Genomic DNA, 18,733 nt, shown 5'->3' with positions numbered 1-18,733 from the left:
CTGAACACATATATTAAAAAATCCCGATGTTTATACATTTTATTTTATCACATAGTTCTATTCCATTATCACGGTATATTTATATATTTTCAGACGAATATTCCCGGCATACAAGACCAAAGTGTCAGGCCTTGACAAAAAATCCAAGTACATCCTTCTAATGGACATCGTCGCCGTGGACGACTGCCGTTACAAGTTCCACAACGGCAAATGGATGGTGGCCGGCAAAGCTGACCCCGAGATGCCCAAGAGGATGTACATCCACCCCGACTCCCCCAGCACCGGGGAACAATGGATGCAGAAAGTTGTCTCCTTCCACAAGCTGAAACTCACAAACAACATTTCCGATAAACACGGATTTGTGAGTACTTTCGTAAGTTGGAGTCAACAATTACACAACTGTCTACATGTATTTTGTTTCGTATTGGACATGCAGTTCATTCTTGAGTGGTATCCAGGGTTCGAAACTAACGTCGGTCCTTAGGTCCGAAGACGACTGAAAACCTCTCGGACCCACAGCTTTTGTTTTCTGCAGGTCCTTATGGCCGACAGCTTTTTCATCCCCAATAACTAAGAGTATTATTTCCACACTAAAATATAGGGACTACACATTCTGATCAAGACCCACAACTTTTTAAGGTTCTGGGTCCTTAGGGCCTGCAGCATTTCAGGGTTAAGGGCAAACACTGATGACATCCACAGTGTGGTCGCAACGTCTTCATCAACCTTTCAAACAAAACTGCCATATAGGCATTACTATAAAATACCATCGGGGGTTATGGGCAATTATAAGTGCCTTGCTGAAAAAAATGACACCATCAATATTTAGATATAGTAACTCCATCTTGCGGAAACTTTCCATCGAGACAAAAGATCCACAATAAAACGCAGACGAGTCAAACACTATCAAATATACTCACATTTTAGAATTAAGAAACGTTTGCAGCTTTTATATGAGTTTTGTTCAGTAAATATTCTGCCATTATGTAGTCACGTCCATTGATCTTGGGGAGAATCGTTTCTCTGAGCATTGAATTACAGGCTTTCTTCGTAACGTCTGTGTCTTTGTAAATTCCCTGCAATGTAGCAGGCATCGCTGTTCTCAATTCTGCATATACAAGACATTGTAACGAGGTTGCATGTTGGTGAACGATAACCCCAATATATTAAGGTAAACGACCACTAAAGCATATATCTCCCTCAAGTATACACAACCACACCAGCCTGTAAAGTTCAATTTGAGGACACATAGACTTTTTAAAAATAAATCATATTAGTCCTACTCAAACAATGCTATTATATTAAGATAACTAAATACTGATTTTCTTGTCTCGTGCTCTGATCCTTGAAATTTCGTTAAAAATAGCTCATGAGAATTCAAAAAGAAAAATGCAAATTTCCATCTATATTCTTTTTCTAGCAGCATTGAAACGGGACATCTGTCCCTTTTTGTAAGTCAGCAAGCAAAACGAATCCAATGGATCTACCCTCTGAACCATTGCTTAGGTTTTTTACTTAGTTTTAATATTCTTTCAAATGTGTTTTAATATGTTTTTTTTATCCAAAGGCAGGATTTAACCCATGGTAGAAACATAATCATTTCCTTTTCTAAAGCTTCCTTTTTGTTCCGATCCGATAAGGCGAGTGTCCCAGTCTGCTTAAACCTTTGATACATTCACTCCGTAGATTTTGCTGCGGTACTGTCATTGTTTTCATTCGGCTCCACTTCGGCTATTTTCGTATGTCATCGGAGCATGACCAACCGACTGTACAGATCGTGCATTTGAATTACTTTAGCGTCCCAAGCCTTTCACAGAAAATTTTAATTCGTTTGAAATCAATTGAAACTTGGCCGTACGATGAGTTCACTTGGTTTAAGTTTAACCATTAATGATAGTGTTACGGGTATTGACGTTTTTTGGGCGAAACGTTCATGGCGCCTAGTAATAACAGGTACTTGAACGTGTTTTTAATAATGATAATTAGTACGGTTATATAGCTACTTTCTAGACATTGCCGAATTCACTTTATGCTTTGCGGAGATTCAGAATCGTCATAGCTCTTAAACATGATTCGTTGTTGCCGCATGGCCAGTCACACGCATTTATGTGTCGCCATCTTGAATGGATATTAACGTATACCATATAAGGCGTTTTCTGTACTTGATGGTTGCACGTGTGCAATGTGTATCCGTGTGGTAATTATGATATGAAACATGCCACTACACATATAAGAATACAAATATAATTTGGCAGTCTGAATTGTTTAGTATACAATTATTGCGAACATACCGACTGAACAAGTTGTTGAATTGACGTCAATGGGGGTTTTGTTATGTGGGCGACAAAGAAGTTCCAGACGTTGGAATGTTGGTTGATAGGTAGCGTATGAATCGACTGTATGTTCCATGTCCTTTCTTACCTAACAAAGGGAACGCACGTGACTGTTCAACCAATCGTTGGCCTTTCATGGATCACGTCCTTCGATCAGTGAAGTCTTTGACTGACGAAAACAGAATATGTAGGAGAGAGAGAGAGAGAGAGAGAGAGAGAGAGAGAGAGAGAGAGAGAGAGAGAGAGAGAGAGAGAGAGAGAGCCTTGTGTTTGCCTGTTTGTTGGGGGTAGTGTGGTACTTGTTGTTGGTGGGGTGGGCTGGGATGGGGGACGGTGTTAGCACCAAGACCGAAACGTCGCACTCACTGCAATAACGACGTTGACTATCCACAAAACTTGGTTTTCCTTCATCTTTACAACTTCTAACATGTCTCTCAAAGAAGTTATATCCTTGAAATCTCAATGGCCAACGAATGAACATCCATGCCATATCTATTGTTACTGCTAAAGTCGCCTGTTCCATCAGTGCTACTGTCAGTTACCCCTGCTGCTGCTACTGCTGTTACTGTCGGTGCCGCATCAAAACATACAAACAAAATGAGGAACTGTCGTCTTTGAAATCTACATGGACGTAACCCTGGATACATACCCAAACCCAGCCACACGTCAATCACTGTGACTGCTATGAGCACGTTTATTTCACCATCACCCTACCCTGACGATCTATGGTATCTGTCACTGTAGGAGCATGTCGCCTGACTTTTAACTTAACGGGGACTTCGATATACTTGACGGCCATGTGTGTCCACTTTATGTGAAGACATCTTACCAGAATTGTGTTTGTATAAAGGTTTACCTCATCACATAGACAGCTTGTTCGAAATAGGCACAGCAATGTCACAAAATGAAAAATCGTGAGCTCCATCGAGCTCCGTTTTGTTTTTAGAATACGGTGAAATGTTATTTAGAAATAATTCGATTCTATAGAAAAACATCAATTCTATGAATTAAAAACCTTTCATTATCGTAACATTGTATCTGTGATAAGCAGTGTAACGCTAATTGCCCAAAATATATTCCAGCGGCTCCAATCAAGTAAGTCTGCTCTATATTGCCATATCGGAATAACAGGCAAATGAATAATAATTTCGTGTCTCAAAAGAAAAATGAGAATTGTTCCCCAATATAAATATCACTATTAAAGCCATGATTAAAATGTGTTTACAATTATGAATTAATTGCTCATTTATTCGGCTTGTTTGTAAAGGGTGTGTTTGGGGATGATATGTTGCAAGACAAACAAACAGCTGAGTTATCCGACATAATTAATGATTCTGAATAGCGCTAATTTTTCACTCGAGAGTAAATCGAATATGCTAATGAGGCACTTCGCATTCATTCGTAATATGGTGGAGCGATTTACGTTTACAATACCGACTACATGTTATAAATGACTAGCATTTGTGTTTGATTATGTCGACCTTTATTCCTGCTCAAACAAAGGTAATTATTATTACACAATAAAAATTTCACGATAACAAATGTTTTATGCAACAAATCGTTAAATTGTGAACACAAATCGCGTCCAATAAGAGCCGACGTCTCTTCGGCTCTACACCAGTCCGTCAACATTGTAACGATCGCTTGTAAAGATTAATGATATTCACATTTTAAATATTCATTAGATTCACTCCTTTGAACCTGGTATGATTTGGAAACGAAAAGGAAAAAAACATATTGCATAAAAGGAAATGAGGATTGGTTTGTACATGTCAATGGACATACTCAATACTGTGGTGTACTTAGTACTCAGTACTTATCTCACATATGTTCAGTACTAATCACGATATACATAGTAATGTTGTATGTAGCAGATGTAATATTTGTAACAAATCATTTTAAAACTTGAAAAGCTACAAAAATATAATATTTATGCATGTTTATAACATTTATCAGCCTTATGCATCCTGGCTTTTAATTTCAGGTTGAGTCAGTCTGAGTTGCTTTGTCTCATCTAGGATAAAATAAAGCCTTGTTTTTGTGTCTGAACATGCTGTACGTCAGATACAATAGCGTTGAAGGCGTTTGTATCAGATTGTGGTCAAACAAAATACTTCGAGTCGAGTCATATTTCACTTTTGAAATTACATTCGGGGTCATTCTTCGACCTCAGGGGACGATAGTCAAGAGGTTCATTTAAAAATCAATATGTACCGTATTCTACGTCTATTTTCTGCTTCCTTGAAACAATGCCTTGTGCTATCACACGGTCAGTCTACTTAAACCGATCCAAATTACACACAATGACATTGAAGAACATGCATCTCAGTAAAGTTTCCCTGATTTCGATGAAGGATGGCAACGTTGTGTGTCATGGCCCAATGTGTATCACTGTTCCTCGGCGCAACAACTGCAGCAAGTAGGAATTTTAATTCTGCAATTAAAATACGACACCATTTTCTTAACGTAAATTCGTTTGATGTGTCTATTATGAAATGCAAGATCTCTAAAAGGCATTGTCTAGTTAGATCTCGATGAAGTAATTTTCTTTCGGATGATAATGTTATGAGGCTTTGAGAAAGCAGAAATATAGCATTTCAGTTTTCCCTTGGATGGGAAAAGTGTTTTGGTTTACATAAAGGATGAAAACGGCTCGTTTTTAAATGTAAACTGAAAACCCCAACACAGCGTGAGTATGAGGATGTGGGTGTGGATGAAGATGAGGATTATGATGTGGATGTTGATGAAGATGAGGATTAGGATGTGGATGAAGATGAGGATTAGGATGAAGATGAGGATACGATTAGGACTAGGACTAGGATGTGGATGTGTCAATTTAATAACGTACACTTCAACATCATTCATCGAAACCATAACGCAACTGAATCTTAATTCATCAATTATAGCTCGGACACCAAGTAACGAAAAAGCTTTCAAACTTGTTTCTGAATTTTGTTTTTTCAGAAGCCAAGGGCGGAGAATTTGATATCGGTTTAATGAATTCTAAAGTTCCAATTCTATGCGGTGAACGGTGCACTGGGCGATGGCGAGGTGTCATTAAATCAAATGCGAGATGAAAACAGGATATGAAAAATGAAATTCCCGATCACTAATTAAATCGAGTACAGTTCTAGATACTACCCTTTGGGCTGATCTGTTAAATTGAATAGAATACCGGACACCAGCCTAACATACATCTTCATGAATAACTTACAAGACTAGCAAGTGCAAAATTTAAATAATATTGTGATACACGAAATTGTCAATTCCGAAAAGCTGGACTTTGTTCCGACAGCTTAATTCAATCTTCAGAATAAAGTGGCTGTTAAAAAAGTTTAATAACGTGTAGTAAGATAAAAAAAGCCAGTCAGTACGTACAGGAAAGATTCCAAGAAATATATTCCTTTTTTTAACATGATAAAATGGCAGTACCATGGAGGGATTAGGTGTACACGCTAGAAAATATACCCAATGCTATTACGTCTCAAGTGAGTAAATATTTTTGGGTCCGCAGTCATTATTCTCGCTATATAGATCATGGTAAATAAAAGAATATGGGACCAATTTGTAGCAGTAGTGGATGCCAACCAATCCACACCGTCACAGCACGAATACACAAATAATCCACAAAAAACAATTCTGATTTTAACCGAACGCCATTGTTAACAGTGAGTGAGTGAGTTTGGTTTTACGCCGCTTTTAGCAATATTCCAGTAATATCACGGCGGGGGACACCAGAAATGGGCTTCAAACATTGTACCCATGTGGGGAATCGAACCCGGGTCTTTGGCGTGACGAACGAACGCTTTGACCACTAGACTACCCCACCGCCCAACCATTGTTAACAATACGTGTAGTTAACAATTATTGTTTATAACTGTGTCAGTATACCGCCAAGGTGAGTATATCAATCGATATATCATCCCTCAGCATCAATAGTCATATTAGTCAAGCAACTAGGCATTCTTCCGTGAAGTTAAATTGTATGTATCATATTAACCAATAATGTTTCACAATTTCGCTCAGTAACCGTGAAATTGAGTGAAAATATAGATAGGCCTCACACTTTTTTAATTATGATAAATAAATATCAGATGTTACAAGCTAGAATTTAGATAGTGTATAGGCTGCATACATCGCCATCCTAACATAACAATACATTGTATGATCGTTCGAAGCCCCTGGTACATACAACTAGTACAACGACACAACTTGACACACTTGTTTGTTTACTGACACCAAGTTACGTCTTATGGACAGTGAACATGTACTTGTTCATAATTTCCAGTTCTTTGTACTTCGTTGATTAAATTCACAATACTATAGAATTTTTATATAGAGAAGATGTAAATGTAGGGATGAGAACGAAAAGCAAGAGTAGGACTAGATGAGGGTGGTGGCTGTCTATAAAACACGGTAACCTTGTGGTTTTACGCCGCTTTTAGCAATATTCCAGCAATATCACGGCGGACACCAGGAATTGGCTTCACACATTGTACCCATGTAGGAAATCGAACCCGGGCCTTCGGCGTGACGAGCCAACACTTTAACCACAAGGCTACCCTATCGCCCCCGTTTTCCTTTGAATGCATGTATAACAAAGGCAATGATCAAGCCTTGCCAATTAAACAAAACGCCACGCCATGTTAAGAGTAGGTGTTAGTCAAGGTGGTTTCCTCAGTCAAGGATATCACAGCTTTACCTTATTCAAGTCGGGACCGGACAAACCAATGGTTGATAGCGGGAGCACATATCGGGTAGATGACACTCAATAAGCACAGTCATACCCAGCAGCCCCACAATCATCTTTTGTCGGCGCTTACGACACACATATGATACTGGGGACTTATTTACACCGGAATAAGTCATGAAAATATGAACAGTGCAACGAAATAAATTAACAGTACATACAGGTGGTTGTTTACATGGGTCAGTTATCAACTAATGAACGCATCACGTATTTAGTGACATGCATCAAGATGAGCCGGTACTATAGGGTATGTATTGTGTACTAACGGGATCGGGGCGGTGGGGTAGCCCAGTGGTTAAAGTGTTCGCTCCTCACGCCGAAGGCCCGGGTTCGATTCCCCACATGGGTACATTGTGTGAAGCCCATTTCTGGTGTCTCCCGCCGTGATATTGCTGGAATATTGCTAAAATCGGTGTAAAACCATACTCACTCACTCACTAAGGTGATCGTTCACAGACTCACACACTGGAGAATGTATACAGTGTATATACATGTACTTTTGTTGTGTTTGTGGGAAAAGTGGTACATTTCTACAACTTTTGTGTTACTATTGGAATTAGGGTATATTCATATGTTTTCATATTTGCAGAACACTGGAAGCCGAGAAATTTCAAATGTTCAAATTTCTGCGCAACAAAATTAATACTTAATATTAACGGAAAGAATATAATGATAATATTAAAACACGTGATAGTAATGAACCATTGAACATTGTAAATCAAACTGTACTTAGAAGTATGTGAGACGTATCATGTCATTCTTGGTTGCTATGACGTCACGATGGCAAAGTATGCATTCATAAAATTCTTAAGGTAATGAATATTAATGATGAATGGATGCGATATTCCTGCTGCCGCTACCATGTTTTCTAAATAGGTTGCGTGTGCTGTATTACAGAGAACCGTGAAGATCCGGGTTAGAATTGATCTTCAGCAACCCGTGCTTGTCGTAAGAGGCGACTAACGGGGTCGGGTTGTCAGGCTCGCTGACTTGGTTGACACATGTCATCGTATCCCAGTTGCGTAGAACGATGCTCATTCTGTTGATCACTGAATTGTCTGGTCCAGACTGGATTATTTACAGACCGACGCCGTATAGCTGGAATGTTGCTGAGTGTGGCGTTAAACAACCAACCAACCAAATCCAAATATAGTACGTGTGCTGTATTAAAGAACCCGGACCCACAAGACTTCCGGGCACCGAATCCAAGTCAAATCGCGACGTTTCCAGCCATTCAGATTGTGACACTGACTCGTTTTACTTCATTTCATGTTGTCGACGTTTCCAACTGTAACGCTACATTGAAATACCACAGATTGTCTGTAATGACGGAAATGTTTCATCTGCCCCACTGTACGTCTCCAGACAATACTTGACTCACATTCAGATTGCCTTTTTATATATCATGTTAATTTTAAAAAGTTTCAAGTTTCCACAGTTATAATCATCCCCGTTACATTGCGCTACGTCAGGGATATATGCATGTGTGAGCGATGTACATTGCACTCTATTGCACTGTCAATCAATAAGACGATGCAGATTAGGTAACTGATCATACGAAGTCAAGGCATAACCCCTTGGTTCACTCAGCTGCGGCAATATATACAGATGTAATTCAGACAGAAATACACGAGCTGTAGGGTGGTCGGGTTCATGAGCGGGAAAACAAGTTACAACCAGTAAGATTGTGTCTACGTATTTGATAATTTAACAAGCTCATGCGCTTCGTTCGTAAATATACTCACTGGCAAACGTGATATTTGAAAATGTAACTGAGCATATGGACTGCCTGACTTTACCGAATGAGTACTATGCTTGCTGTATACACTCTAGCCCCTTATAAACGACCAATAGATTAGGTTCCTGGCTTTGTAATTGTATTGCGGTAAAAGGAGGAGATACTCACACCTCACATTCTCCCTCCCGCCTTGACTGTTATAGATCTATCTTAGTGCGGAAATAAAACAGAACCTGACATAACACATGGCGGAAAACAGTATTTGAATTTTAAATATTTGGAAATGATTTTCTTTTTTTGAAAAAAAAATGGGGATCGCCTTGAGCTATATTTAGCATTCGTTTAGTTTAATTCTTCAAGGAAAGAGGATCATTTTTTTAGTTTTTCTTTTCGTAAGAATCAGAATATGATATGATATGAAATTCTGGAAATTTAATCTTTTTTATTGTACAAACTTTCAATGTTTAATTGGTTATGATAAACAAATGATACATATTCTGGTATCTTTCGCTTATGAATGCATGAGCACATGACTGTACGAGGTTACTACATGTATATTCAACTTTTTAGTTAAAACTTCATTTTTCCATTTTCTACCATCGAATTACTTTGCAAATGCATTGTGTACAGAACCCAGGAATGCAGGAGAGAGCGGCTGGAATACTTCGTTCAGTTGTGCTTTTTCATTTGTTTCTGTAATTCATCGACAGAAAATCTGCTTCGATTCAGACCAACACAATTTTATTGTAAGAATGGCACATGCTTAAAATTTTATCAATGAGATTAACATACATTAAATTGGATTTTATAATGATTCCGTGTGTCAGCGTATATTTCGAAAAGTTCCCATTTTCGTAAATATAAGGACAGATATTTTTGTTTAAGAATAATGATTAATGTTTATTACTGGATATGTATGAATTATAAATTAGTCATATATTTATGCATGCATTAAACATTTCAAGGTCCAATTTGGTCAATGTGCTAGAGAATATCTTTTGATAATACGATATTTAGCCTCTTTTCTTCGCGCAGAATGTATACATTTAATATATGTGTAAACAAGAAATTCCTCCTAGAAAGTAAATAACATCCTAGAATAGATATCACTTTCTTATAAATCCAAATGATATCTGCAATGACACTAACAAGTTTCGTGTACATATTCTAAACATTCCTTGCGTAAAAGGTTTGGGTTAATTGCCCTGGGCCCTAGCCACATTATAGGGAATGCATTCCTCCTCCTAATAATGTAACAGACCGGTATTATTTCTTAACTTGTCGCTGTCCGCGAAATTGATGTGTTTTCCATGTCGACATACGTTCACATATCAACCTGTTGGTCCAACTGAAGGAACACATTTACTTCGAGAACGGTGTGAGGGGGCCCTTGTCCCGTTTCATGAAATTTACCACCTTTGCGTGAAATATCCCTTTGTGAGAGACCAACTGCATTTAACAGCTGATGAAATTGACAAAGTCGATATGTCAACTCTGATGTCACTATTTGTATATTAATGACGGTGAATACGTTTATTTCGTTGCCTAAGCGGGGGTTGTCTGTTTGAACGATATCTTTCGTTTAATAAAATTCATGACTGACTATTTGTTCTTGTCTGCTGATTGTGTTGGATATAACACTGAAAGCCCACTCGAAACTCCCGACAACTAATAAACATATTTTTGTCTGGAACATAAACGTGGGTAAAGGGAAATAAAAATATATATGTATGAACATTATTTTTCTCAAATTTTTATCAAAAAGGTTTTCGAAAAAATCAAATCCGAATGTATTAGGGCACTTAAAACTCTCAAGAGGTCGTTTGTACTTCCACAACGTGTAAACTATCAGAACTAGCTAGACCATTGCTGTAAATTTCCTTAAAACACTAACTATTTACAATGAACAATATTAATTCCTTTATCCAATATTCATAACCACAGCCTTCGTAAACACCTACACGATTAATACTACGATATTTAATAAAATAAAACAAGCTGATTGAAACAGAAGTTGAAGCATTAACCGAGTATCTTAATTTACGAACATGCATTTGTGTGAAAGTTTATGCATGCAATGCTTATGATAATACGAATAGAAGATACAATTGCAATGTCCTTAAAGTTCACAGTATAGCTCCTAAAAATACCGATGGCAGCACATGTATGTATAAACACACACATATCAATCAATTTCAGCTTCTGCCTTTGTGTACACAAGAAACAGCTGACCGCCCTTGAAATGTACATGACAACGACATTTACACGATAGATTAACGAGAGGACAAACGATTAAGATGACTATTACGAGAAATGTGACAGAGGTCAGGTTGCACGCACTGGTCAGTTTCGCGTGTAAGGAGAAGCGGGGATATTGTCCTTAAGATTGATGGCGCGTTATGACACAGAATTGATGGACCAAAGATGTGGATATCTGTCGCTTGTATCTGTATGTGATGCAATCTATGACTACAGTTAACCGGGAACTTGTTTTATCTTTATCGTCCGTGCACATATGGTGTTTAATAATAATGATCATAGTGAGATTGAGGATATCGAATTTAATTGATATTTATGACGTGTATTTTTGAACACCTTCTTTTGTTATATTTAATTATATATAAGTGGTTTGAAAAGATAACGGTTATGGAATTTACACTTATATAATTATAATCAATTCAACCAAAACTGATGTCCCTTTCATAACAAAGGCGATCAATTGTATGACAGAAGAACACGAAATATATATACATCTGTTACTTTGAACACAGAATCTGTCATGTACGGGAACGTATCAACGTGTAAGCTTACCTACGTCTATTAATGCGTCAGACACAGTTCATGTTGATTAAAGCAACGTTCTTTGTTTTTACATGCGAATTTTAATATTCAATTCTCGTAATCATGTTATAAATCAAATTGAAAACAGCAGGCTTCAGATATGTAACAACTATATATTTTTGATACCAATTAGAACCACAGCTGTTAGTTTTGCATATAATAATACCATGAACATCGTTCGATCGCTAACGCGTCGAAAAGTAACGAAATGAACTTTCAAGTATTTGTTTTTGACCATTTTCTTTTGAAGAAGCTTGAAACTGTAGAATTATTCTTTTATAGCGACAAAGAAAATGATACGTTTTCTGATAATTATAAACGATCATTTTATCATCGATGTCAATACCTATTGTCCTAATTTTATTAAAGTAGTTTCTTACGAAACAGTTTATAATACGATTAAATGCATTCCTTTGATACTGGTATTTATTTTGTCTATGCAGAAATTAATAAATCTGTAGATGTCAGTTCTGACAAATTGATTTTGTAAATAAAATTATGAAACGTGTGTTGTGAAAATTCAGTTACCATATTAGAAATGTGTTTCGGGGAAATATGACAATAATTTGTTGATAAGAAGTGGGATATTTTATAATATAATCCAAATTCATGTATATTCAACAACAAGCGTTTTTTCCGCATGCATAATTACGTATGTGTTATCACTATGGAAAATAAAGCATTATCACGTTCATGGAAATATTATACAAATATATACGATGTCTGAAATGACAAAATGTGCTGTATGTTGTTCATGTTATAATTCTGTTGTACTTATTTTTTCAGACCATTCTAAATTCGATGCACAAATATCAGCCTCGTTTTCATCTTGTGCGTACGGATGACATTCTGAAACTCCCATACAGTGCGTTTCGAACCTACGTGTTTAAAGAAACGGAGTTTATAGCAGTCACAGCTTATCAAAACGAAAAGGTAAATCCTCAGAAAATATTGAAAAATGATAAAATTTATGAAATAATAATAGTTATCATATGTTGTGACAAGCACAATTGTGTTTAGAATTCCTGTCTTCTTCGATATGGTCGATATGAATTATGTTTGTATTTCGTTTTATTCACAGTAATTGAATAAATAAAACTTACATTCATTTTATCAAAACAATTCCAAGAGCTGTCTCGCACGAGAGCACATGATGATGTGTTATTCTTATAAACATGTCATCAAGTACAAAGGTGACAGTTTAAAAATACAATAAATTATTTTTTTAATGTTATATCTGAAATGTACATCTGTCAAATATACGGTTAACTTACAATAGCGTGACGCTTCAGCTACTGCCTAATTCCATGGCAGCTCTCACAAACATGAAGCTTCATAAAGGTTTCCACAATGTCCTTCAAAGTTGTAAGGATATAAAATGGTTGCATTTCTTCTTTGTAGATTACTCAACTTAAAATCGACCACAACCCTTTTGCTAAAGGATTCCGTGACACAGGTGGAGGGAAACGAGAGAAAAAGTAATTATACTCTAAAATAATATCTTTTGAATTTTCAGGGGCATTTATATCACAAAGTACGTTTTTGAGATATACCATTAGGTTATTAAAACAACAATTTCTCTTTGTTGTCCTGTCAAAGAAACACTCAATTCCCACCCTTTCCGATGAAGTTGCACCAAAGGTCTTGGGGATTTAAAAGTTCTGTCTTTTCGAGTCAGTGAACAGAAGAGTGTTCGTGAATGTCTGTACAAATTCCCAGTAGTGTGTGATTTCAAATATCATAATAATCCTTAACATAACATCGGTGTTAAGGGTTCGTTAGAAACAAAATTGAAGTCTTCCTTTGATTCGTAAAGCATTTATTGATTGGAATTATATATTAAATGTGGATGCCATGGCTAGAACCAAGGCGGTGGCTATTATGGCGTTGATTGGCCATTGTCAGCGTCGACATTTTGCACGACATTTCATAACATCTCAAGGACCGTACTGTTTAGTTTAAATTAGTTTTAACGTGATGACCTATATGCATTAATGCTAAAAAGTTTACCGCTTCAATCTGGGTCCTCTCTGAATTGAAACTCCAAGGGAAATAGGAAGCCTACACTTGTTAATTGGAATTTGATGAAAAAAATAAATCGTTATCAAAACGTTATAGGTTGAACAGTTGCCCAAACACGTAAGGTCCAAAACACGATTATGATGTTAAATACATCACCATTGAAATTCCATTTCTTTCCAGATTCATTTATAGCTACGACCTAAGATTGGCGCATACTTCCTGTTCGCGATAGTTTAGTTACACTTGTGTCTTATATTGAAGGTGTCAAACCTGAAATACCAGGTACGGACAATCTAGAATTAAACACAGTTAAGTTTGGAGACGATGCGTTTTTATTTTTGATTGTGTGGATTATGGACCTTTCGGGATCAACGAATTGCCTTTACTTCTTGACGTCGGTTTAATTAAATGACATTCCTAACATTGACCGGATTATCGAGTGTTTCTCATCGTTTCCGATTTCCTCCCCATACGGGGTCATAGTGATACATATGCTCTGCCCACGTTAAGATCACCTATTCAGTTCCCGTTATAGGTATAAGTGAGTCGGGTTTAACGCCACTTTGTACAGTGGTTCAGTTATTTCAGGGTGTCTTTTATAGAGGAGAATGCAAATGCACGAAAAGAGGTGCGAAATAATACGAATCATATCAGGGAACAAATTGATAAAAATAATACTAATACATATCCCCTCCCATAAAAGAAAACAAAAAAACAAGAAAAGAAAAAGAGAACCCCAAAACAAAGATCATTTGAGATTGGACTCCATACAAACATTGTTTCTTGGTGGACTTGTTCAGCGATTGTCTTATTGCCTTAGTCCTGTGAAACACTGCCAACCAGTCTGTCATGTGATAGATATCAGTCGAGTTAAAAGTATTAACAGTCATTTAACTTTCTCCGAGCATTGAACTAACATGTCTTTGCTCTGATAAATATTCGTACTTTATTTGTTTCATAGTATGTTTTAAAAAATATAAATTTTATAAAGTGAATATTTATAGAGTGGTTTTAATTACTAGACGGCTAATGATTGAATCCAGTGCGGCCAGTTCGACACAACGGGCGCCCGACAGTACGAGTCTACCACTTGAAGGGGGGCCGCACGACGGCGACAGGGATGAGGAGATATGTGTTGTCGAGGCAGATGACGAGGAAAAGTATGGAGAAGAAGAAGAGAAGTATGGAGAAGAAGATCATACCAGCAAACCTACAGGTACCCTATATACATGTACAACCTAGTACACCGCACTCGGTGCTCATATGTACAACATACCGGGTTATCTAAGGGTACTTATACGGTACTCACATGTAAAACATACCGGGTTATCTAAGGGTACTTATACGGTACTCACATGTAAAACATACCGGGTTATCTAAGGGTACTTATACGGTACTCACATGTAAAACATACCGGGTTATCTAAGGGTACTTATACGGTACTCACATGTAAAACATACCGGGTTATCTAAGGGTACTTATACGGTACTCACATGTAAAACATACCAGGTTATCTAAGGGTACTTATATATAAATTTTGCTTAATAAATGGTACCCATATTGATAACCTGTTGACATATCTACGGATAACCATATTGAAAGTTACTCTATATTTTAATTAGTATTAACAAAATACCCTTAATATGAAATTAGGTTTCAGTCTAAGTTTATATTTTCCGGACAATATTCACGTAGCCTTGCACTTGTTGAGAGGCCACAGTGCTCAGACAATATCTCGCCAGGCAATTCACTGACTTGCATATTGATGTTATATTACATCGGTCATAGACACATGTGTACATAACCAGCAGCCCCAGCAAGTACTCACTGCGTATTCACTGGTATAAAACTTGTTTGTCTGCATGTGATTTTTTTAAAGTTTGAAATTAGATAAAACTGAAATCTAAATAACACACTAATTGTTTAAAATAATATAAACGGAGCACCCGCACATATTGATGTTTTATCAATATTCCTTTTTTGGAAATTATCTTAAGTGCAATCAGTGTTATGGGAAAGACTGACGCCCTCCTCCGTACGAGTGAGGTAACTCATTATAGATTATGTATTTACATGTATATATTTTAGAAAATGTGAAAAAAATATTCCTATCAGTTTTTCATGTTTCCCTTCTTCAGATTTATCGGCAAAGAGGGAAACGGCTTGATAACGATCAAGAAGAAAATATCCCGAGCGATGATGACCTTGACCTTCACTCCAGCAGTGACGACCTCGGAAGCAGATTCGCGAACATCAGCGGTACCGTGTGCAGCCGGGAGACAAAGAGAGACGTGTTTGAATGTGATAAGCTGTGTAAGACCCAAATTGAAAAAGACACAAGTGAAAGCAGCTCGTCTGAGCACGATCAGAAGTATGTTGAGCACATCCGGAAGCATGACCTTGACCGGAAGTCGGACGATCACGACAGGAAGTTGGACAGTCTTAGCCGGAAGTGCGATGATCTCGGCCGCAGTTGTAACGATCGAAAGTTCGACAGCGATTCGACATCTTGTCAAAGTGTCTCCCCCCACTCAACGTCCTCTGGGTCGAAGGAAGGCACCTCTCCCACCACAGCTCCAACACTGTCCTTTCCTGTTAGTGCAATGCTCTCGTCTAGCCCAAGTTCTACCTCATTAATGAGTAGTGGTCATCTACCAATGCAGTATTTAACCGCCAATGGTCAAATGGACCTTGGTCATTTGGCCACAGCGCAACTCCACTCAGCTATGAACCCTGCGGCCACTTCCCTCTTCAGCAGTCAGCTTGCCTTGTTGAATCCCCACTTCTTCCAACATGGCTACGGTGCGCTAGCCATGCAGAGGGATGGACTTACAGGCTGTCCCCCAAATTTCGGACAATTCTTGTTTTCAAGGTCAGGAGGGACGCGTTTCACTCCTTACGTAATACCGTCATCAAGAACATCTCCATCGCGACAGTGTGTGTCCCCTAGAGAACTGTCTGACTCACCTGCGCATGAGCAGCACCGACCTAGGTCTCGTGATCTTATAAACCACAGCAGACGACAAACAGAACTTCCGGTTCGCCGAATGTCCCCTGCCGAGAGCTCCGGGCAAGGATGTGAAATCAGGCGAATTGAAAAAATGTTAACAGGTCTACAAAAAAACAATGGCTCCAAGTCTTCGTCAGTTCAAACGAGCGCTTTAAACTGATGGGGGGTCTTACGTTCGTCATTCCGTGATCTCGGTATATATCTAGTCACTTTAAGCTGAAATGTGTGCTTACTTTTCATGTGAGGAATGTGTCATTCACTGTAGACATAGACAATAGAATCTCAGAGACAGATCATATTCATTTGCTGTTCAGAAACATTTCAGAATGAAATGTACACGCCTCATCAGGACATGGTGTGTCCAGACACTTATACGGAAGACGTTTGTGTCGATTTCATAATGAAATGTACACGCAGGTCGTGAAATATACATCATTTGTTGCAGCATGTGTCCTAGCAGCCCGGAAACACGACGCCGTGTCAGTTTCACAGTGAAATGTACATGCACGTTTGTGAAATAACAGTTCTGAACCTGGCAGACTTGAAACGTCCAAGGAAATCGTATTATCTAACAGTTCTAACACTCCAATAAGATGAAATACACACCAGGAATCATTATAGATGGCACCTCCTTTGCTTCGTCTTCTTGCCAAAACGCGTCACTGTCAATGTCATTAACAATGTCATTTACAATATCGACATGTTGTCTGTAGCAATGGTAACATATTGTAATACTGTACTTGTATGTATATTTATGTATAGTCTGTATTGAGGGAAATAAAATGCACCTCATAAAATGACTATAAACATGCATTATTAATGTACACCACACTACATGACACTTTAACTTATAGCCAAACCATTTATGAATCAGTTGAACTTCTACATACCAACCGTTTTTCTGAACCTATTAAACCTCTACTTCCAATATTTTAACCACACGTGAACCTTTCTTGAAACCACACGTTAGCCTAAATATAATAACCACCTTTAGAAGCATATTTTAATCTCCATATGAAAATGTTTTGGAACTACGTTTCAACTCCTATAATCAACCACCATTGGGACCACATATCAGCCATTATGTGCCAACCACCATTGGGGCCACGGGGTAGAGGCAGAGCATCATGACTGTGGAGGTGAATTATGCGGTTAAGGGTGGATCCTGAGGATAGAGGTGAATCATGTGGGTAGAGGTGGATCATGTGAATAGGATGGATCATGTAGGTAGAGGTGGATCATGTGATTAGTGGTGGAGCATGTGGATAGAGGTGAATCGTGAAGTTTAAGGTGAATAATGTGATTAGGGTGGATCATGGAGGTAGAGGTGGATCATGAGGTAGAGGTGGATCATTGGGTAGTGATGGATCATGAGGTAGAGGTGGATCAGGAGGTAGAGGTGGATCAGGAGGTAGAGGTGGATCATTGGGTAAAGATGGATCATGGGGCAATGGTGAATCATATGGGTAGAGGTGGGTCATGTGGTTGAGGTGAATCATGAGGGTAGAGGTGAGTCATGTGGGTAGAGGTGGATCATGTGGTAGAGGTGAATCATGTGGTAGGGGTAGATCATGTGGGTAAAGGTGAATCATGTGGTAGAGGTGAATCATGAGGGTAGAGGTGGATCATGAGGGTAGAGTTGGATCATGAGGATAGAGGTGGATCATGTGGGTAGAGGTGAATCATGAGAGTAGAGGTGAATCATGAGGGTAGAGGTGGGTCATGAGGGTAGTGGTGGATCATGTGGGTAGAGGTGGATCATGAGGATAGAGTTGGATCATGAGGGTAGAGATGGATCATGAGGGTAGAGGTGAATCATATGGGTAGAGGTGAATCATGAGGGTAGAGGTGGATTATGAGGGTAGAGGTGAATCTTGTGGGTAAAGGTGGATTATGAGGGTAGAGGTGAATCATGTGGGTAGAGGTGGATCCAGAAGTTTAGGTGGATTATGAGGGTAGAGTTGGATCATGAGGGTAGAGGTGAATCGTGTGGGTAGAGGTGGATCATGAGGGTAGAGGTGGATCATGGGATGGAGTAG

At 38.3% G+C, this 18,733-nt stretch overlaps 1 protein-coding gene across 3 annotated transcripts in view; it reads left to right on the top strand.

Moving 5' to 3' along the window:
- The window catches only part of LOC124271457 (T-box transcription factor TBX3-like), a 43,732-nt gene extending 26,231 nt beyond the window's left edge, over positions 1–17,501 (top strand). The window contains exons 2-6 of one of the 3 annotated variants that reach the window (XM_046706615.1): positions 94–361; positions 12,449–12,595; positions 13,064–13,140; positions 14,707–14,900; positions 15,823–17,501. In XM_046706615.1, coding sequence (XP_046562571.1) covers positions 94–361; positions 12,449–12,595; positions 13,064–13,140; positions 14,707–14,900; positions 15,823–15,851 — 715 coding nt within the window. In that variant the 3' untranslated portion in view covers positions 15,852–17,501. Of the gene's footprint in view, positions 1–93; positions 374–12,448; positions 12,596–13,063; positions 13,141–14,706; positions 14,901–15,822 lie in introns of all 3 variants that reach the window. The other 2 variants (XM_046706616.1, XM_046706614.1) reach the window with 2 other exon arrangements.
- The last annotated feature ends 1,232 nt before the right edge of the window (positions 17,502–18,733 follow it).

This window comes from Haliotis rubra, unplaced genomic scaffold (assembly GCF_003918875.1).
Source record: "Haliotis rubra isolate DU_JTF1 unplaced genomic scaffold, ASM391887v1 Scf160, whole genome shotgun sequence".
Classification (NCBI taxonomy): domain Eukaryota; kingdom Metazoa; phylum Mollusca; class Gastropoda; order Lepetellida; family Haliotidae; genus Haliotis; species Haliotis rubra.
Note: the sequence above shows the minus strand (reverse complement) of the source record. Positions and strands in the feature narration are given on the sequence as shown.